General features: G+C 33.9%; 1 protein-coding gene across 6 annotated transcripts in view; it reads right to left on the bottom strand.

The window, feature by feature from the left end:
- The window catches only part of Rps6ka6 (ribosomal protein S6 kinase A6), a 190,545-nt gene that overhangs the window by 50,751 nt on the left and 115,876 nt on the right, over positions 1 to 23,918 (bottom strand). For all 6 annotated transcript variants that reach the window (XM_074064384.1, XM_074064387.1, XM_074064386.1 and 3 more), the window contains 2 exons: positions 21,154 to 21,230; positions 19,049 to 19,166 (listed from right to left, as the gene is read on the bottom strand). In XM_074064384.1, coding sequence (XP_073920485.1) covers positions 19,049 to 19,166; positions 21,154 to 21,230 — 195 coding nt within the window. The remainder of the gene's footprint in view (positions 1 to 19,048; positions 19,167 to 21,153; positions 21,231 to 23,918) is intronic.

The raw sequence follows: 23,918 nt of genomic DNA, 5'->3' as shown, positions 1-23,918 counted from the left end.
ACACTGAATGTTAACGGACTTAATTCCCCCATCAAAACACACCATTTGGCAAAGTGGATTAAAGAGGAAGATCCAACAATCTGTTCCTTACAGCAGACCCATCTCATTGACAGAAACAAGCACTGGCTTAGAGTAAAATGATGGAAGAAGATTTACCAAGCCAATGGCCACCAAAACAGGCAGGAGTAGCAATACTTATTTTGGACAAAGTAGACTTCAAACCTACATTGATCAAACAAAATAAAGAAGGATATTACATACTAATAAAAGGGAAATACACCAAAAGGAAATAACAATTATCAACCTATATGCACCCAATGTCAGTGCATCCAATCTCATCAAACATACTCTGAAGGACCTAAAAACAACTATAAACTCCAACACAGTGGTAGTGGGAGACATTAATACCCCCCTATCACCAATAGATAGGTCATACAAACAAAAATTCAATAAAGAAATCCTAGATCTAAATCATAACATAGAGCAAATGGACCTAGCTGATATCTACAGAATATTTCATCCAACTTCTGCACAATATACATTCTTTTCAGCAGCCCAGGGAACCTTCTCTAAAATTTATCATATCTTAGGGCACAAAAGTAAGCCTCAGCAAATATAAGAACAGAAATAATCTCATGCATTCTATCTGATTACAATGCATTAAAACTAGAACTCAACAGCAAAAACAACAGTAAAAAAAACATGCAAAGAGTTGGAAGGTGAACAACACATTACTCAATGATCAATGGGTCATGGATGAAATAAAAGAGCAAATTAAAAGGTTCCTGGAAGTTAATGAAAATGAAAACATGACCTACCAGAACCTATGGGACATAGCAACGGCAGTCCTGAGAGGAAAGTTGATAGCCATGAGTGCATATATTAAAAGGACAGAAAGATCTCAAATCAAAGACTTAATGCTTCATCTCAAACTGCTAGAAAAGAACAAGCAAATCCCAAAACAAGTAGAAGGAGAGAAATAATTCAAATAAGGGGAAAAAAATCAATAAAATAGAAACAAGAAAAACCATACAAAGATTCAAAGAAACAGGTGGTTCTTTTAAAAAATAAATAAAATTGACAGACCCCTGGCAAACCTGACTAAAATGAGGAGAGAAAAAACCCAAATCAGTAAAACTAGAAATACAAAATGGGAGATAACAACAAACACCACTGAAATCCAGGAAATCATCAGACACAACTTTGAAAACCTTTATTCTAATAAATTTGAAAATCTTGAAGAAATGGACAGATTTCTAGATACTTATGACCATCCAAAACTGAACCATGAGGATGTTAATCACCTGAATAGATCTATAGCACAAAATGAAATTGAAGCAGCACCAAAGAGTCTCCCAAAAAAGAAAAGTCCAGGACCTGATGAATTCTCTGCTGTATTTTATCAGACCTTTAAAGAAGAACTAACACCAAACCTCCTTAAACTGCTCCACAAAATAGAAAGGGAAGGAAAACTGCCTAACTCATTTTATGAAGGCAATATTACACTCACCTCAAAACCAGACAAAGACACCTACAAAAAGAACTATAGGCCAATCTCCTTAATGAACATCAACACAGAAATCCTCAATGAAATAATGGCAACCTGAATCCAACAATACCTCAGAAAGCTCATTCACCACAACCAAAGTCAGCTTCATCCTAGGGATGTAGGGGTGTTTCAATATATGCAAGTCTATAAATGTAACACAGCATGTTAATAGAAACAAAGACAAAAACCAGTTGATTATCTCAATAGATGCAGAAAAAGCCTTTGACAAGATCCAATGGCACTTCATGATAAAAGCTCTAAGAAAACTATGACTATAAGGAAAGTACCTCAATATTGTAAAAGCTATACATGACAAACCTACAGCCAACATCATACTTAATGGTGAAAAACTGAACCCTCGTACACTGCTGGTGGGAATGGAAACTAGTGCAACCACTCTGAAAAAAAATTTGGAGGCTTCTTTATCACTAAATTAGAAGTACCCTTCAACAAAAGGCCACCAGTAACACAATTGTAGTTGAATAACTTGGATTTATTGCTCATTATAGCATGGGAAAAGAGATAATATAGGAAACTGAAAATATTATCTTTACGCAATTAGCATCTTAAGTTTTCTCATTTACTTTTTCTTGAGTTGCTATTGTCTCTCACTGTTAATGACAGTCTCTTTAAATTTCTCTAATTTCTTTAAATTTCTATCAAGAATTTCTAATTTCTTTAAATTTAATTTCTTCAAGTTTTTTTTTTATTTCTTTAAATTTCCACAATCAGGTCATAGAAGAAATAAGAGAGGAAATCAAAAGGTTCCTGGAATTTAATGAAAATAATGTCACAACCTATTAGAACCTATGGGACACAGCAAAGGCAGTCCTGAGAGGAAAGTTAATAGTTATGATTGCATATATTGAAAGGACAGAAAGATCGCAAATAAATAACCTAATGCTACATCTCCAACTCCTAGAAATACAAGAACAAGCAGAACCCAAAACAAGCAGAAAGAGAAGAAATAAAAATATGGAGCAAAATTAATGAAATAGAGACCACACACACACACACACACACGCACACGCACACACACACACACAAAGAATCAAGAAAGAAAAACTTGGTTCTTGGAAAAAATAGACAAGGTTCACAAGCCCCTGGCAAATCTGACTAAGATGAGGAGGGAAAAGACCCAAATTAGTAAACTCAGAAATGAAAAAGAGGAGATAACAACAAATACCAAGGAAATTCATGGAATCATCAGAGACTACCTTGAGAACCTATATTGCAATAAATTAGAAAACCTTGAATAAAGGGACAAATTTCTAGATACTTATGACCATCTAAAACTGAACCAAGAGGATACTAACGACCTAAACATATCTACAACACAAAATGAAATTGAAGCAGCATTAAAGAGTCTCCCAAAAATGCAAAGTCCAGGACTTTGACAGATTCTCGGCTGAATTCTACCAGACTTTTAAAGAAGAACTAATACCAACACACCTTAAATAGAAAGGGAAAGTCATACTGCCTAACTTATTCTATGAAGCCAGTATTACATTCATCCCAAAACTGGACAAGGACACATTCAAAAAGGAGAACAATGGGAAAATCTCCTTAATGAACATTGATGCAAAAATCCTCAATAAAATATTGACAAACCGAATCCAACAGCAATCAGAAAGATTATTCACCATTACCAAGTCATCTTCATCCCAGGGATGCAGAGATGGTTCAACATATGCAAATCAATGAATGTAGTAATAGCACATTAATAGAAGCAAAGACAAAAACCGCTTGATCATCTCAACAGATGCAGAAAATGCCTTTAATAAGATTCAACACCATTTCATGATAAAAGCTCTAAGAAAAGAAGGAATACAAGGAATGCACCTCAACATTATAAAGGCTATACATGACAAACCTATAGCCAACATCATCTGTAATGGGGAAAAACTGAAACCATGTCCCCTAAACTCAGGAACGAAACAAGGATGCCTACTCTCTCCACTCCTATTCAACATAGTACTGGAATTCCTGGCCAGAGCAATAAGGCAAGAAGAAAAAATAAAAGGAATAAAAATAGGTGAAGAAATAGTCAAAGTATCCCTATTTGCAGATGACATGATCCTATACCTCAAAGACCCCAGAAACTACACCCAAAACCTCCTAGACACCATAAACAGGTTCAGCAATATAGCAGAATACAAAGTCAACACACAAACATCAGTAGCCTTTCTATACACTAACAATGAACAAACTGAGAAAGAATGTAGGGAAACAATTCCACTTACAATATCCTCAAAAAAACCCAAATACCTAGGAGTAAACTTTACAAAGGATGTGAATGACCTCTACAAGAACTACAAACCTCTGAAGAAAAAGATTATGGAAGACTACAGAAGTTGGAAAGATCTCCCATACTCATGGATTGGTAGACTACACATAGTAAAAATCGTTATACTACCAAAAGCAATCTACATGTTCAATGCCATTCCCATCAAAATCCCAATGACATTCATCACAGAGATTGAAAAGTCTACCCTAAAGTTCATTTGCAAACACAAGGCAATACTGAGCAAAAGGAGCAACAATGGAGATATCACAATATCCCACTTCAAACTATACTACAAAGCCATAGCAGCAAAAACAGCATGGTACTAGCACAAAAACAGATAGGAAGACCAGTGGAATAGAATAGAGGACCTGGATATGAATCCACACAGCTACGCCCACCTTATTTTTGACAAAGGCACCAAAAACCTACAATAGAGAAAAGATAGCCTTTCAACAAATGTTGCTGGGAAAAGAGGTTATTTGCCTGCAGAAAACTGAAACTAGATCCATGTCTATCACCCTGTACTAGTATCAACTCAAAGTGGGTTAATGACCTTAATATCAGACCCAGAACCCTGCAGTTAGTACAGGATAGAGCAGAGAATACTCTGGAAGCAATAGCTATGGGCAAGGACTTCCTCAGTAGAACTCAAGTGGCTCAGCAACTAAGAGAAAGGACTGACAAATGGGACTACATGAAATTAAGAAAGCTTCCACACAACAACAGAAATGGTCTCTACATTGAATGGGCGGCCCACAGAATGAATGAAAATCTTTGCCAGCTATATATCAAGACCAGGGGCTGATAACCAGAATATACATGGAGTTCAAAAAACTAAACTCCAAAAAAATCAATGACCCAATGAACAAATGGGCAAATGAAGAATAAGTACAAATGGCTAAAAAACACATGAAAAAATGCTCACCATTTCTGGCCATAAAGGAAATGCAAATCAAAACCATGTTAAGATTCCATCTCAGTCCTGTTAGAATGGCTACCATCAGGAAGACAAACAACAACAAATGTTGTTGAGGATATGAGAAAAAGGAACCCTTATACGCTGCTGATGGGAATGTAAATTAGAATAACCATTCTGGAAAACAGTATGGAGGCTCCTCAAAAAACTAAAAATAGAACTGCCATACAATCCAGCAACACCATTTCTAGGGATATACCCGAAGGAATTTGAGTCAGGTTACATCAAAGGTACCATCACACCCACGTTTACTGCAGCACCATTCACAATAGCTAAGCTATGGAAACAGCCAAGATGTCCTACTACTGATGAATGGATCAAGAAAATGTGGTATTGATATACAATGGAATTTTATTCAGCCACAAACAAGAATGAAATCTTGTCATTTGCAGGTAAATGGATGGAACTGGAGATCATCCTAAGTGAAGTTAGCCAGGCTTGAAAGGCCAAAAGTGGCACGTCCTCCCTCATATGTAGAATAGAGACCTAATACAAATACAGCAATATTATGAAAAACAGGTCACACTAAGGGGAAATCATATACAAGAGAGGTAGGGTAAAAGAAGGAAACTAGGAAGATGAATATGGTTGATATGCTCTTTATATAAGAATGAGTATAGAATTCTTAAACTGGCTGGAACCAGCATAAGAAAGGGACTATGATGGAATGTACAAAATTAGAGGAGATGAACCAATTAGGGTTATAGTACACAAATACATGGAAATATCACAAGGAATCTCCCTGTATTTATCTCAAACATTTTATTGCAAAAATGTCATTTTTTTCCTTTTTTGCTCTACAAAATCAGATAACAGGAGGGCAGAACAGGGCCTGCTGCTCATGGGATATGTGTGGGGGGGGGGTTACCAGTGGGTGGGAGGAGGTGTCAGGGAAAGAGGGTAGGAGGGTGAATTTGGTGCAAATATTGTGTACACATGTATGTAAATCGAAAAACGATACCTGTGAAACTGTTCCTGGGATATGGGGATAGAGGAGAGTAGGGGAGGGAGTGAATTCAAGTATGATATATTTGATACATTGTAAGAACTTCTGTAAACACCACAATGTACCTCCACCCAGCAAAACAATAAAAAATGTCTAAATGTAAAAAGGAACAATCTGGAAATACCACAATACCCGGCTCCGAATTATACTACAGAGAGATATCAACAAATACAGCATGATATTGGCATGAAAACAGAGACTCACAGCAATAGAGGACCCAGAAAATAAGTGCACATAGCTACGATCATCTAATTCTTGACATAGGAACATAAAAATATATATATATTCAAGGAAAAGACAGCCTATTTAACAAATAGTCATGGAAAACAGCGACATTTACATGCAGAAGACTGAAAGTAGATCACTACCTCATCCTGTACAAAAATCAATTAAAAATGTACCAAAGATCTTAATGTTTAAGCTGAAACTTTGAAAATCCTACTGGAAAAGAGGGGAAACACAAGATACAGGTAGAAGTAATGATTTTCTGAATAGGACTCCAATAAGCTCCAGGAAATAAGAACAAGAACTGACAAATAGGATTGTATCAGATTAAAGGCTTCTGCACATCAAAGCAAGCAATTACTAGAATGAAGAGACAATCTACAGAATGGGAAAAAAAATCTTAGCCAGATATTTGAAAAGAGACTATTATCCAGAATATATAAAAAGATAAACAACCAAGGAACAAAATAATACCTTTAATAAATGGACAAATTAGTTGAATAGTTTTCAAAAGCAGCAGTACAAATGGCCAACAAAAACATACAGTTGTTCAATGTCCTTAGCCATAAAGGAAATGCAAACTAAAATGACACTGGTATTCCATTTTATGCCAGTCAGAATGGCAACAGTCAAGGGAAAAAATGCAGGAGAGGATGTGGGGGAAAAGGAACCCATACACATTGTTGCTGGAAATGTAAAGTAATGCAACCATCATGGAAATCAGTATGGCGGTTCCTCAAACTAAAACTGGAACTACCATATGATCCTGCTATACCACTCTTGGGCATATATCCAAAGGACAGTAAGTCAGCATACATTAGAGATAACTGCATACACATGTTTACAGCAGCACTATTCACAATAGCCAAGTTATAGAAACCCATCAACAGATGAATCAATAACAAAAATATGGTATGTATATATGTGTATATATATAATTATACATACATATACATACTCTCAAGTATTATTCAGCCAGTAATATGAAATAATGTCATTTTCAGATAAAGGGATGGAACTGTAGCTCACCATGTAAAGCAAAATAAATGTCAGAAATACTGCATTTTTTTCTCTTTTATGCATATTCTAGATCTAAAAAAATTAAAAGCCAATTAACATAAAAGGGGGATATTTTGGGGGGAGATGAGGAAAGAGTGGGGACAATATGATGTAAGTACACTGCATGCATGTTAAAATGGTCATAATGATACTCATTTAAAAAATTTGCAAGAAAGTGGCTGGGAAGGTAGCTCAGTAGTAGAATGCTTGCATCAGACCCTGAGTTGGACCCCACTGCATCACAACAAAAACAAAAAAATTGCAAAAATGTTAAAAACAGGGTGGGAGTTTGATAAGCTGGGGATAAGATACAGTAATAGGGTGAATATGATAAAAGTAAATTGAATGCTTACATGGAAACATCACAATTATATAATTAATATACATTAATACAATTTTTCCAAAATAAAAACATTAAAGGTGCATGCAGTGATTAAAGTAAGAGAATGTAAAAGAATTTTAGGGATGAATCTCTGCATATTTTGAAATATACTGCTATGCCTTAAATTTTGCTCATGAGGGTATGTATTGGTAATGGAAAGTTCAAACTTTAACATTTTATCATCTGTCAGAGTGCTCAATACAGTCTTAATTATATCTCCTAACACTTATTGAACACTTACTGTCACATATATAATCTAGTTTTATATATATGAATATTTACGTTATGCATAAAAGATGTTTAATCTTTATAACAACCCTTAGGTAGGTACTATTACTACTCTATGTAAGTTATAGATGTGAAAAATGTGGTACAAAGAAGTTAAGCAACATTTTCATTCAACATAATGTCATCTAGATTCATCCATGTTGCTGCAAATGACAGAATTTTGTTCTTTTTATGGCTGAATAATACTCCAGTGTATATATGCCACAATTAAAAAATCCATTCATCTGTTGATGGATGTGTCAGTTGATTCTTCCTCTGGAAATTTTCACAAACATGTTGTGAAGTGAAAAAGTATGAAACTGAAAATAAGTTATACTTCTACCACTCATTAATGTGTGACCATGGACAAGTTAAATTCCACATGCCTACATACCTTAGTTTATTCATCTGCAAAATTAGGGAATGATGGACCAGGCCTCTTCTCATGTTAGAAACATAGGACTTGTAAATAAATATACAAAAACATCTTTTTTTGTTGTTTTAGCAGTACTGGAGGTTGAATTCAGGCCCTTGCATTTGCCAGGCAGGCATGCTACAACTTGAGCCACACCTTCGGCCTCCAAAACATCTAATAAAAGCAGTGTTAAACCAAAATGGAAAAGAAATATTATGTAAACCTCATCATTTACCTCAAATTTATAGTAACTCACAATAGAGAAGTATTTATTTTTCACATATAGATTAGAAAGTATTACTATATAAATTACAATGTAAAGAATACCTGAAGAAAATATTACTTTATGAAAAAGTATTCAATTCAGTATTCCCTATGGTAGATGTGATAAAAATTGTAAAAATGATGCTCAAAGTTTTGACTTCAATTCCCCGTGTGACAAAAATATGCAAAAACTTTAAGGTACAAAAATGAATACATGACATGGAAAAATGGGATAAGTGCTCTAATAAAGTATATACAAAGCAGTAATAGGAACACAATAGAGGAAAACTAGAAGTTGCTATTTTTAAAAGAGAAAAGGAGAGAGGCCATAAATAATTCTCCTTAAAGAATGTCTACCAGGCAACATTTTGTTGCCCAAAGGTACATGTACTTAAAATAATACTTTACATAACAATGTTCTAAAAGTTAGATAGGATGGCCTTCTACTTATACATTTATATGTTTATTTCTAATATGGAGTAACATCATGAAATATTACCTACTTGCTTGCCCTTTTATTTCTGCTTCACCAGATTGTTCTTTTCCCCTGGGAAGCAACAATGCCAGTGTTTCAAAGATGGGTTTGGAGATCAGGAGCTAGCATGACTACTGCATCAATAAGACACTCAAAGCTCACATGACTTACACTATCATACCCACCCTAACTATGATTTGAATAAAGTTTAAAAGCTCTGCATGAACAAGAAGCAAACAGAATCATCAGATGGTGTTGGTAACCACTAACAGAGAAAGCAAGCATTCAAAAGGGAAAAGTAGCTGGTAAGTTACTATACTTGAGTAAAATAATTATTTTCAACAGCAAATACACTTTTCCCAAATAAAGGGCACCAATTGAAAGGGCTATAGGCAACTGAAAAAGAGATTACTTTCATGCTTCATTTAAAACAAACAAAAAAGATTGACTGTTAAAATGAACAAGGGTGATTTCTTAAAAGGTTCTGGTAGATCCTAGAAAAGTTGCAAAGACTGAAGTAAAATCACACTTAATACGTAAAAAGGATTACATCAAAGATTTTGTGAGATATTTCACTAACACCCCCAATATCTTTTCCTGTATGAATTTCTCCAGATTACCAGTCTAAGAGAGAATGTGATAGGGAAACTGAACTTAATATGTATTATTCACTCAGCACTAGACAGACCCAAATACGTAGGACATGGAAAACTGACAATTTAACAACATAGGGCATATAAATCCTCATGTAAGTGAGAATTTTTTCGCTGTGTCTGTTACCTTTTATTTTTGACACATAATAATTATACCTATTGATGTGGCATAATGTAATGTTTCAATATACATTGTGTAATGATCTCACATCAGGGTAATTATTTAGCAAATTCATAACTTAAGACATTTATTATTTCTTTGAAGTGAGAATGTTTAAAACCCACTCTTCTAGCTATTTTGAAATATATTATTATTGTAAACTCTAATCTCACTACTGTGCAATACCAGAATACCAGAATTTATTAATAGCCAATTGCAACTTTGTACCCAGTGACCAATCTTTCCCTAACATTTCCAATATGAGGTAGCAATTCCACTACTGAGTAAATGTTCAAAGGAAATTAAACCAGTATACTGGAGAGATTTCTACACAATTCACAATGCCAAGATATGAAATCAACCTAAATATCCAAACGGATGAATGAATAAAGAAAATTTAGTACACATACACAATTAAATGCTATTCTTCCAAAAAAATAATGAAAGTCTGTAATTCAAAACATGGGATAAACCTGGAAACTAACATGATGCAAAATAGTCCAGGAACAGAAAGGCAGGTACCATATGATCTCACTCATTTGCAAAACCTAAGAAAGTTAATCTCATTGAAGGAAAGAACATAACAGTGTCATCAGTTATTTTTTAAAGGCACACAAGACAATCATATGTATGAACTTAAACAGTGGAATTGATCCTTAGGAAAATGTACTTTTTAAGTACAAACTGAATGTTTAGAAAATACATATTTAATGAATGATAATATTAATTTCAGTCACTTTACATGGACAAATCTGACAAATTATAAAGAAACAAAACTGTATAGAAACAGAATACTGGCATTAGAAGAAACCAAAGGGAGAATTGAGACCCAACATTTTACAGATGAAAAACCAGATAACTCTTCAGTAGAAGATCAAAGACTAAAATTCTTGGCTTCCAATCAGGTATTCCTTCTGTTATGACAGATATCACACTTTTGTTAGGGTAATTTAAAAGAAGACATACTACAGGTACTCAATGAGAATTTTATAGAGATGATACTGGATAGGGTTAACCAAAATGTACAGGAGACACTCAAGAAATTCCAAGAAAACAAAAATAGAGAATTTGAAAAAGCAAAAGAAGAAATAAAGGAAACCATAGAAGTACTGTATAAACACCAAAGTGAAACAGAGAACACGATGAATAAACAGAAAATGAGCTCAGGACAAAAATAGACAAAATAAAAGAGGAAACCACCCAGGATATGGAAAAACTCAGGAAAAAGAACGAAACAGAACTGAAAAGAAAACAGAAGGCCAATCCAGCAGAATAGAACAAACAGAAGACAGAATCTCAGAACTTGGAGATGAAATAGTAATTAAAGGTAAAACAGAAGAACTATTACTTAAACAACTCAAGACCTGTGAAAAGAAAATGAAAGAACTCACCGACTCCATCAAAAGACCAAACTTGAGAATCATGGGCATCGAAGAAGGAGAGGAGGTGCAAGCGAAGGGAATGCTAATATATTCAAAAAAATAATAACGAAAAATTTCCCAAATCTAGAGAAAGATATTCCCATACAGATGCAAGAGGCCTCTAGGACACCAAACAGACCAGATCAAAATACAACTACCCCATGACATATCATCATTAAAACAACAAGTTCAAAAACTAGGGAAAGAATATTGAAGGCTGTAAGACAGAAAAAACAAATAACATACAAAGGTAAACCCATCAAAATCACAGCAGACTTCTCAACAGAAACATTAAAAGCAAGAAGAGCGTGGGGTGAGATCTTCCGGGCACTGAATGAAAATAACTTCAACCCCAGGATACTCTACCCAGCAAAGCTATCATTCAAAATAGATGGAGCAATAAAAGTCTTCCATGATAAGCAGAAACTAAAACAATATGTGACCACAAAGCCACCACTACAAAAGATTCTGCAAGGGATTCTGCACACAGAAAGTGAAACCCAACTTAACCATGCAAAGACAGGCAGCACCAAACCACAGGAAAAGAAAAAGCAAGACAGGAGAGTGTAACCTCAAATTAGGTACACACAATCAAACATTCAAACAACTAATACAACTAAATGACAGGAATCACCACATACCTATCAGTACTAACATTTAATGTTAACGGACTTAATTCACCCATCAAAAGGCACCACTTGACGAAATGGATTAAAAGGGAAGATCCAACAACTTGTTGCTTACAGGAGACCCATCTCACCACCAGAAATAAGCATAAGCTTAGCATGAAAGGCTGGAAGAAGATTTACCAAGCAAATGGCCCCTGAAAACAGGCAGGAGTAGCAATACTTATCTCTGACAAAGTAGACTTCAAACCTACATTGATCAAACGAGATAAAGAAGGGCATTCCATACTAATAAAAGGGGAAATAGACCAAAAGGAAATAACAATCATCAATCTGTATGCACCCAATATCAACACACCCAATTTCATCAAACATACCCTGAAAGACCTAAAAGCATATATTAACGCCAACACAGTGGTCGTGGGAGACTTTAACACCCCATTATTATCAATAGATAGGTCATCCAAACAAAAAATCAAAAAAGAAATTCTAGATCTAATATACAATAGGTCAAATGGACCTGGCTGATGTCTACAGAACATTTCAACCAACCTCTACACAATATACATTCTTCTCAGCAGCCCATGGAACCTTCTCCAAAATAGATCATATCCTAGGGCACAAAGCAAGTCTCAGCAAATACAAGAAAATAGAAATTACACAATGCAGTAAAAGTAGAACTCAACTACAAAAGTAAAGACAAAAAGCATGCAAACAGCTGAAACTAAATAACTCATTACTTAATGAACAATGGATTATCAATGAAATAAAAGAGGAAATTAAAAAGTTCCTGGAAGTCAATGAAAATGAAAACACAATCTATGAGAACCTATGGGACACAGCTAAGGCAGTCCTGAGAGGAAAGTTTATAGCCATGAGTGCATATATTAAAAAGACTGAAAGATCCCCAATCAATGACCTAATGATACATCTCAAACTCCTAGAAAAACAAGAACAAGCAAATCCCAAAACAAATAGAAGCAGAGAAATAATAAAAGTGAGAGCTGAAATCAACGAAATAGAAACCAAAAAAACCATACAAAGAATTAATGAAACAAAAAGTTGGTTCTTTGAAAAAATAAACAACATCAATAGACCCCTGGCAAACCTGACTAATATGAGGAGAGAAAAAACCCAAATTAGTAGAATCAGGAATGCAAAAGGGGAGATAACAACAAACACCATGGAAGTCCAGGAAATCATCAGAGACTACTTTGAGAACCTATATTCAAATAAATTTGAAAATCTTAAAGAAATGGACAGATTTCTAGATAGATATGATCATCCAAAACTGAACCAAGAGGAAATTAATCACCTGAATAGATCTATAACACAAAATGAAATTGAAGCAGCAATCAAGAGTCTCCCCAAAAAGAAAAGCCCAGGACCCGATGGATTCTCTGCTGAATTCTACCAGACCTTTAAAGACACCAACCCACGTTAAACTGTTCCATGAAATAGAAAGGGAAGGAAAACTGCCTAACACATTTTATGAAGCCAGTATTACATTTATCCCAAAACCAGGCAAAGACAACTCCAAAGAAGAGAACTATAGGCCAATCTCCTTAATGAACATTGACGCAAAAATCCTCAACAAAATAATGGCAAACCGAATTCAACAACACATCAAAAAGATTATTCACCACAACTAAGTAGGCTTCATCCCAGGAATGCAGGGGTATTTCAACATGCGAAAATCAATAAACGTAATAAACCACATTAACAGAAGCAAAGACAAAAACCACTTGATCATCTCAATAGATGCAGAAAAAGCCTTTGATAAGATCCAACACCATTTCATGATAAAAGCTCTAAGAAAACTAGGAATAGAAGGAAAGTACCACAACATTATAAAAACTATGTATGACAAACCTACAGCCAGCATTATACTTAATGGAGAAAAACTGAAACCATTCCCACTAAAGTCAGGAACCAGACAAGGATGCCCACTATCTCCACTCCTATTCAACATAGTACTGGAATTCCTAGCCAGAGCAATTAGGCAAGAAGAAGGAATAAAAGGAATACAAATAGGTAAAGAATCTGTCAAAATATCCCCATTTGCAGACAACACGATCCTATACCTTAAAGACCCAAAAACCTCAACTTAGAAGCTCCTAGACATCATCAATAGCTACAGCAAGGTAGCAGGATGTAAAATCAGCATAGAAAAATCATTAGCATTTCTATATACTAACAATGAGCAAACTGAAAAAGAATGTATGAAAACAATTTCATTTACAATAGCCTCAAAAAAAAATCATATACCTAGGTGTAAACCTAATAAAAGATGTGAATGACCTCTACAAGGAAAACTATAAACTTCTGAAGAAACAGATTGAGGAAGACTATAGAAAGTGGAGAGATCTCCCATGCTCATGGATTGGTAGAATCAACATAGTAAAAAGGTTGATACTCCCAAAAGTAATCTACATGTTTAATGCAATTCCCATCAAAATTCCAAATATTCATGAAAGACATTGAAAAATCTACCATGAAATTTATATGGAAACACAAGAGGCCACAAATAGCCAAGGCAATACTCAGTCAAAAGAACAGTGCAGGAGGTATCACGATACCTGACTTCAAACCATATTACAAAGCAATAATGATAAAAACAGCATGGTACTGGCACAAAAACAGACATGAAGACCAGTGGAACAGAATAGAGGACCCAGATATGAAGCCACACAACTATAACCAACTTGTTTTGACAAAGGAGCTAAAAATGTATGATGGAGAAATAGCAGCCTCTTCAACAAAAACTGCTGGGAAAACTGGTTAGCAGTCTGCAAAAAAACTGAAACTAGATCCATGTATATCACCCTATACCAAGATTAACTCAAAATGGATCAAGGATCTTAATATCAGACCACAAACTTTAAAGTTGATACAGGAAAGAGTAGGAAATACTCTGGAGTCAGTAGGTATAGGCAAGAACGTTCTCAACGAAACCCCAGCAGCTCAGCAACTAAGAGATAGCATAGATAAATGGGACCTCATAAAACTAAAAAGCTTCTGTTCATGAAAAGAAGTGGTCTCTAAACTGAAGAGAACACCCACAGAGTGGGAGAAAATATTTGCCAGCTACACATCAGACAAAGGACTGATAACCAGGTTATATAGGGAACTTAAAAAACTAAATTCTCCCAAAACTAATGAACCAATAAAGAAATGGGCAAGTGAACTAAACAGAACTTTCTCAAAAGAAAAATTCAAATGGCCAAAAAACACATGAAAAAATGCTCACCATCTCTAGCAATAAAGGAAATGCAAATTAAAAGCACACTAAGATTCCACCTCACTCCTGTTAGAATAGCCATCATTAGCAACACCACCAACAACAGGTGTTGGCGAGGATGCAGGGAAAAAGGAACCCTCATACACTGTTGGTGGGAATGTAAACTAGTACAACCACTCTGGAAAAAAATTTGGAGGCTACTTAAAACACTAAACATTGATCTACCATTTGATCCAGCAATACCACTCTTGGGGATATACCCAAAAGACTGTGACACAGGTTACTCCAGAGGCACCTGCACACCCATGTTTATTGCAGCCCTATTCACAATAGCCAAGTTATGGAAACAGCCAAGATGCCCCACTACTGATGAATGGATTAAGAAAATGTGGTATCTATACACAATGGGATTTTATGCAGCCATGAAGAAGAATGAAATGTTATCATTCTCGGGTAAATGGATGGAATTGAAGAACATCAATTTGAGTGAGGTTAGCCTGGCCCAAAAGACCAAAAATCGTATGTTCTCCCTCATATGCGGACATTAGATCAAGGGCAAACACAACAAGGGGATTGGACTTTGAGCACATGATAAAAGCAAGAGCACACAAGGGAAAGGTGAGGATAGGTAAGACACCTAAAAAATTAGCTAGCATTTGTTGCCCTTAATGCAAAGAAACTAAAGCAGATACCTTAAAAGCAACTGAGGCCAATAGGAAAAGGGGACCAGGAACTAGAGAAAAGGTGAGTCAAAAAGAATTAACCTAGAAGGCAACACACACGTACAGGAAATTAATGTGAGTCAACTCCCTGTATAGCTATCCTTATCTCAACCAGGAACACTTGTTCCTTCCTATTATTGCCTATACTCTCTCTTCAACAAAATTAGAGATAAGGGCAAAACAGTTTATGCTGGGTATTGAGGGGGTGGGCTGGAGAGGGAGGGTATGGAGTGGATGGTAAGGGAGGGGGGTGGGAGTAGGGGGGAGAAATGACCAAAGCCTTGTATGCACATATGAATAATAAAACAATTAAAAAAAAATCCAAACACAATTCCATCTCTCTTTTTTTAATGCTTAACAAGTAATGACAAATTTATTTATTTTAGTATGATCAAATTGTAAGATCTACTCTGTAATATATTATACAGATTGCTTAGTATTCTTGAGATAAGAATTGATAATTAGCAGATATTAACTATAATTCCTTTTGTCTAAAAATTTTATTCTACTTCAAACTGAACTTTAAAAGCCTCAGGCATCTGTAAGTGACATGCTGACAACCACTGGATTTTTTCTTTTAAAACTTTAAATAGTATAATGAATAAATTATTTTTTAAGCTTTGATTGACTACTTTTTCCTAAATTAAATGCAGCCAGTTACTTTGAAACTGTACTGTTGAATATGGTAGCCACTAGCCATAACTAAGCACTTAATATATAGTTAATACTTACATGGGCTGTTAAGTGTGAAATATATATATATCAAATTTTGAAAACACAGTATGTACAATATCTTAGTAATATTTTTATATTGGATGAAGGGATAATGTTTTGAAAATGCTGGGTTTAATAAAATGTATTTATTATAATTCATTTTTTAAAATGTTTTATGTGGCTACCAGAAATTTAAAAACTACATTATCTGGTCTGCATTATAATTCTATTGCACAGTTATAAGCAATACAACTGTTAATTAAAAATTAATAGTTTATACTTGCTAAGAATAAGTTAACAATAAAAACATTGTCTATAAACAAAAGGAAAAATTGACTAATTGGATCATATCAAACTAAACACTTTCTGCACAGCAAAGGAAACAATCAACAGAGGGGAGAGACAACCTATAGAATGGGAGAAAATACTTTCAAATTCATCCGAGGACAGATTAATATCCAGAATATATAAACAACTCAAAAATCAAAGAAAAAATATTCCACTTAAAAAGTAGGCAAATGCTATGAATAGACATTTTTTTAAAAGATGTATTGAAGGGCCAACAAATATACGAAAAAATGCCAAATATCACTAATCATGACAGATATGGAAATCAAAACTATGCTTAGAATGACTACTATAAAAAAGACAAAAAGTAAGAAATACTAACAAGGATGCAGAGGAAGAACAATTCTCAGACATTACTTCTTGGAATACAAATTTACATTACAACTATTATGAAAACAACATGGAGGTTCCACAAAAAATTTGATGACAAGACACTGTATGGCCCAGCAACTGACTAACGGGTATATATCTGAAGGAAATGAAATGATTATATCTAAGAGATATCTGCACAACCATATTTATTGCAGCACTATTCACAATAGCCAAGAGAAAGAATCAAGTGACACACCCATCAAAAGATGAATGGATTTTTTAAAAATGTGGCGTATATACATAATGATTATTATTCAGCCATAAAGAGAACAAAATTCTGTCATTTGCAGCAACATGGATGGAACTAGAGGACACTACTTTAAGTGAAATAAATAAGGTACACAAAGAAAAATACTTCATGTTCTAATGTATATATGGAAACTATTAAAAATTGATCTTATAGAAGTAGAGAACAGAACAACAGACTCTGGAATCTGGGAAAGCTGTGGGGAAGGAAGGAATAGAGAAAAACTGGTTAATGTCTGTATGAGTGCTACTGGATAAAGGGAATAACTTGCAAAATCAACAGGACAGTAGGATAACTATGGTTGGCAAAAATAATTGTATATTTCAAAATAGCTATTAGAAGATTTTGAATGTTCGCAAGGCAGAAAAAATGATAAATGTTTGAGGTGACAGATATGCCACACTTACCTTGATGTTATCATTACCACATTATATATATTTAGTAAAATGTCACACTGTACCCCACAAATAAGCATAATTATAATGTTCCAATTGAAGATCTGTATTTTAAAAGAAATATCATGTACTCATGTATGCCAATGGAAAAATGAGACCTGTTGAAACTATTCCAAGAATGGGGGATGGGGATAAAGAAGAATGACAGAGGGGGTGAATTCAACTAAAATTTATGATACAGACTTTTGTAAATGTCACAATGTACCCCCAGTACAACAATAAAAAATAAACACAAAAAAGAAAGCCATTGTATTCAAATAAAATGTTAAATAAGAGTAAAAATTTTTTTTAATTTAAAAAGCTAAACAATTAGACAACAGTATACCAGAAAACACTAATGAGTAAAGTAATAAAAGTAAACAAACACATGATTACTGTTTTCAAATGCCCATTTCTCTGTAAAACTTTGTTTTGAATTAGTGATATTAGCAGATGATATTTCTGGTTTAATATTCTATTATTCCAGTTTATTCACAGAAGTTAAAAACTTGACTGCTGTACCCATATTCCCTGCTTTTGAATCTCTGATCTGCTGGCTATGGTTATATTTCAGTGGTAGAGTACTGTCTTAGCATGTGTGAGGCCCAGAGTTTGATATTAGCACTGTAAAATTAAAATTTGAATCTCTGTGATTTTCTATTTACCAGATCTTAACCATGTTGCTTAACATTTTTAAGTTTTGGTTTCCTCCTCATTTAATCAAATAAAATAATAATACCACCCAATCATGGGTTGTTGCAAGGTTAAAACTAAATTATCACTGTGAAGTTTTCTAATAATGTTTTGGAAATAAACGACAACTAATTTGTTGTCAAAAAAAACTTCATTATCATCAACAGCCAATGTTTGTACTTAAGAAAAATGATGTGGAAAAATAAAATAAATACAGAAATAAACTTTAGTTAGCTTTAAGTATGCACTCTTCCCCAGATTTTCATCTTTGTTTTGGTTAGTAAGAAAGGAGTAAGTAGTTTTATATACCCTAAACACATATAAACTGCTAAGAAAGAACTGTAGCACAGAACCTTGCAGAAAAAAAATCAGTCTGCCTTGCTCAGTCCATAAATATGAGTTAATTAAACAAAATCCTGCTATGACATCAAATACACACTAGGATATAACTTAAAAGAACTCAGTATTTAAAAACAAATGGAACAAAAATAGAACATACTCCTAATTTATACCTTTGCTCCATCTGAAATATTGTCCCAGTTTCCACCGCTCAAAGAGAACTTTCCATTGCCTATACGTAACAGTATTTCTTCAGGTGTGTCATTGGGTCCATTAGCAAATGGTGTGCAGCTATTAATAAAATAGATTTTAATAGACACAAAAGCCTGATATGAATATTAAATAAGCAAATGTAATGAATATTAAGACTACATGCAAATAATTGACTATATATAATATGAATATTATAGTATATGTAATATTTACTACAGCAAATTAAGGGTATCACCTAATATTTCCTCTAATCAATTTTACATTTCAAGTAATGAACTCAAACCTAAGAAATTACTTAGTAAAATGGAGAATCTTGCTTTCATTAATTCCTTTCTTTTGTGTTTGATCAGTTAGCTAACAAAATAAATAATGGTGGCTTTTCATGTAAACCTACAGTTTTACAACCAAATAACAATAAAACACACAAACTTCATATTCTCCCACTTATAAATTATCAAGGAAATATACTTTCAATGAAGAAAATATTAATTTTACATATATAATACATTTACTGTATTGGTTCAGTTTGTTCAGACTTTTTTTCTATGTTATTAGTATAAATAAGTAAATAATAATTTTAATTAATGTCCATAAGAATCAATTCATTAAATATTGATATCAATACAACAAAAACTTCATAGTCATTAAATTATATAGATCAAATTATGCTAAATATGTAAAGAATTACATAATGAAAAAAGAATATGTAATTTCTTTATATAAGAAATTACAGAATGAAAAAAACTGATAATTTTTATAGCATTTTAACAGACTGAAATTGCTATTCAAAGTTAGTAGTTGGAAAACTGACTTAGGGTTAAAAGTATGAGAAAGATGTATTAATGAGTTAAAGTACTGATACCCTCATATAACAATTAGGTTGAGATAATACTAACATACACATACACAAAAATCACAAAGCAAAGATTAATCATAAAGAAAATATTTGAAAGCAGCAATCTAGAAATTGCATCCTGTGGTTTAAAAACAACATTGACTGTATTTGATATGGAAATTACCTTTAACTTCAACATTTGCTATAATTTATGACTGAATATTTTGCATAAATTTTCAAGGTCTAAAAAGATACACAGAATACAATGATATATGCACTTACCACCATCCCAATTAGTAATTTAAAAGTTATTTTATAACACTATTAGCATATATATTTTTATATACCAGTTTAGGAAGTGAATTAATTTTTAAAATGCCACACCTAAGTATATTTACTTGCTCACCTAGCCTTCATCAGATTAATTTGCACAGACCTAAAATTTCATTTTTAGGTAAAAATACTACTCATTCTTAAGAATAAAACAGTACTTATATTATTTGCAAATGACCAACGTTAACGTAGTCCAATTGTTATTACATTTGTTTTGAGTTAATCTTTATCCTTTTTAGGAAGGACAGCTATTTGTGTGCTTTGACAGTTTAGTATTGCTTACTATTTCATTTAAATTTGCTACAAAGTACAATCTTACTAAATCTTTGTTATCAGCAGAGCCAGAAATCAAGTACTTAAAAAAATTAACTTAGCTGGGCACCAGTGGCTCACGCCTGCAATCCTAGCTACACAGGAAGTAGAGATCAGGAGGATCGAGGTTTGAAGCCAGCCCTGGCAAACAATTTGTGAAACCCTATCTGAAAAAAAACCCTTCAGAAAAAAGGGCTGGTGGAGTGGCTCAAGGTGTAGGCCCTGAGTTCAAACCTCAGTTAACAAAAGAAAAAATTAACTTGATATCAACAACTGCTGTGGACAAATTGCTGTTGAAGTATGCAATTATCTTATGGTTGAGTAAATATATTAAAAGTAATGCACTCGATGTGCACCAAAAGGTATACTTTATTCTTAAGTTTATTCTGAATGAAAGCTGTTTTTTAATTTCTAATTTAACAATGCCTCCTTATACACATTTTCCATTCTTTTCAATTTTATTAGTACAAAATATTTTTTGAAATATTAATAGAATTTTTCTTGAGGTTATTTACATCTGTTGTCTTTCTAGAGAAAATATACAAGTGAAATTTACATAATGACATGAGAATATAAGTTTCTTACCCAGCCAACATCGTGTAAAAAAGCACTCCTAAACTCCAAATATCACAAGCAGCATCATATCCCTGTTGCATAAGAACCTGAGAAAGTTAGTAAATAATAGTGAAATACATTATATCAGTATAGGAACAAGTCATAATGAAACACAATGAAAACTGCTGAACAACACAAAATAGGGATAAAATGTAAGGCAGTATAGTGGAGAGAGGATAGACTGACTTAAGCACAATACATTTACAGGTAAAATACCAAGGCAAAAATCCCACTGAACAATGAAAAGACACCTAAACAATGAAGGACAAGAATGTAAAAAGGTAAAGAGCCGCAAACACAACATTCCTCAGCTTTACTGTAAGCTTCATTAATTCAAAAACATTCTTAGACTTCAGCAGGCATTAAATGTCTGATAAATAATATAACAGGGTTGCCTTTATAAAAGAATAAACTATTTAGAGATACATTAATTTTGTGACATTGGCATACATAACTATGTATCTATGAAGTAAACCCTAGTAAGTTGATTAAAGTGATATTCATCTTAAAAAGTGAATACATATTCTCTCTGTTAAGTTAAAATTGTAATTATTAGTCACTCTCTTAGCAAGTCAGGACTCTTTATACACTGCAATGAAATAATAAATGTACAGCTCCATAAATTCTATTATTTATTAAAATGTCTGCAAGGATACTTGAATCCTTATGATTCTAGTTTAAAAGGGAATGCATTGTATATACCTCTCTAATATGTTTTGAAATTTTAGAAACAAATCTTACCAAAAAGAACTCTGTGTTTCATTCACTACAAATACTTGCTGACTGCTAGCAGGGGCTTAGGTACTTGATAAAACTCTCTGAAGCATTTAAAAAAACAAATACTAGCCAAAGGCAATTCAGGCAATAGTTATGGAGAAGTGATCTGCACATGCCCACCTGAAAATCTTTACTACAAGAATGGTGAAAGTGTCTTATTAAATGGAAGTCTCTTAGTATAAAAAATACAAATGGGTTGTATTCTACTCTGTATATGAAATCATTTTAAAATGTCTGCCTAATTAATAATCTTAAAATGTTTATTATTCTTAACAGACACACTGTGCATTTTTCATTTTCATGTCTTGTTTTGAGGTGTTCATTTGGGACAAATTCACCCCTAACCTTTTTCCAGTGTGAAGTTTATAATATTAAGGAATCAAGGTCCACATATTCTGCTGTTATGTCTACTGCATAAATGTTAGAATATTTATGATGAGCCTATACCTTATATTTAACACAAGAGACCTAATCTCAAATATTCTGTCCTCCTATTTTATAAAACCACTGAGATGTCCTGAAAGGTTAGTAATTTTATGTTGACGTTATCATCTCGAGGTAATTATTGAGGTAGTACAATGACCCCTTGCTGGGTCACATGTCTCAATTTTTATTTTGAAAAACATTATTTCTATCTAGTGTAATGTGATTAAAAACTTGTATATTCATTATTCTATGCATGTCATTAAAATACAGATTAAGTCACATTCTCTGGATACATGTATCTTAAGAGTACAAACCTCTATTTTTTTCTGAAAAAAAAAAACAGTAAAACAAAATTTTATTACAAAAAAGCACTATGCCAGGCTACCTCATAAGCAGAATAGCCCTAAATGTAGGTGTATACAATCACTTTATAGGGAAAGGTTTGAATATCCATGCCTGTTCCAGGAAGAGAGAGACTTTTAGTGTGCATGCACCACTTTGCAGAGTTGCACATTTTGAGTCTATACTTGTGCTATAGCTATCCAGGGCAAATCTCTTACCATAAAAAGGCAATGAAAGCAAGTGTTATGCCTATTCCTATGCTTCTTCTGCATCTATTGAGATGATCAAGTGGTTTTTGTCTTTGCTTCTATTAATATGTTGTATTACATTTATGGATTTGCGTATGTTGAACCACCCCTGCATCCCTGGGATGAAGCCAACTTGGTCGTGGTGAATGATCTTTCTGATGTGTTGTTGGATTCGGTTTGCCATTATTTTATTGAGGATTTTTGCATTGATATTCATTAAGGAAATTGGCTTACAGTTCTCCTTTTTGGAGGTGTCTTTTTCTGGTTTGGGGATAGTAATGTTGGCTTCATAAAACGAGTTAGGCAGTGTTCCTTCCCTTTCTTGTTCATGGAACAGTTTAAGGAGGATTGGTATTAATTCTTTTTTAAATGTCCGACAGAATTCAGCAGAGAATCCATCAGGTCCTGGACTTTTCTTTTTTGGGAGACTCTTAATTGCTGCTTCAATTTCGTTTTGTGTTATAGATCCATTCAGGTGATTAATGTCCTCTTGGTTCAGTTTTGGATGGTCCTAAGTGTCTAGAAATCTGTCCATTTCTTCAAAATTTTCAAATTTATTAGAGTATAGGCTCTCAAAGCAGTCTCTGAAAGCAATGCTAAGAATATTGCTATCCTTAACTGAACTAGCAAAAACACTTTGTCTTCCTTATTATGTTTATGTCTTTTCTTCAACAAAATTAGAGATAAGGGCAGGACAGGTTCTGCCTGGAAGCGAGGGGGCAGGGGGGAGAGGATGGGGGAAGTTGGGGGGGGAGAAATGAACCAAACAATGTATGCACATGTGAATAAATGAATAACTAAAAAAATAAATAAAGGTCCTGAAGCAAGCTTCCCCCAACCCCAAGGAGGAAGCATTAACCCTTTGGAAGGTGAGGGGTTCCAAGGTGGCTGGGATATGTGCAGGCAACTTAGCAGTCAGTAAGGAAACATTGTCATATTTAT

The sequence above is a fragment of the Castor canadensis genome, chromosome X, assembly GCF_047511655.1.
Source record: "Castor canadensis chromosome X, mCasCan1.hap1v2, whole genome shotgun sequence".
NCBI classification, from domain to species: Eukaryota; Metazoa; Chordata; class Mammalia; order Rodentia; family Castoridae; genus Castor; species Castor canadensis.
Note: the sequence above shows the minus strand (reverse complement) of the source record. Positions and strands in the feature narration are given on the sequence as shown.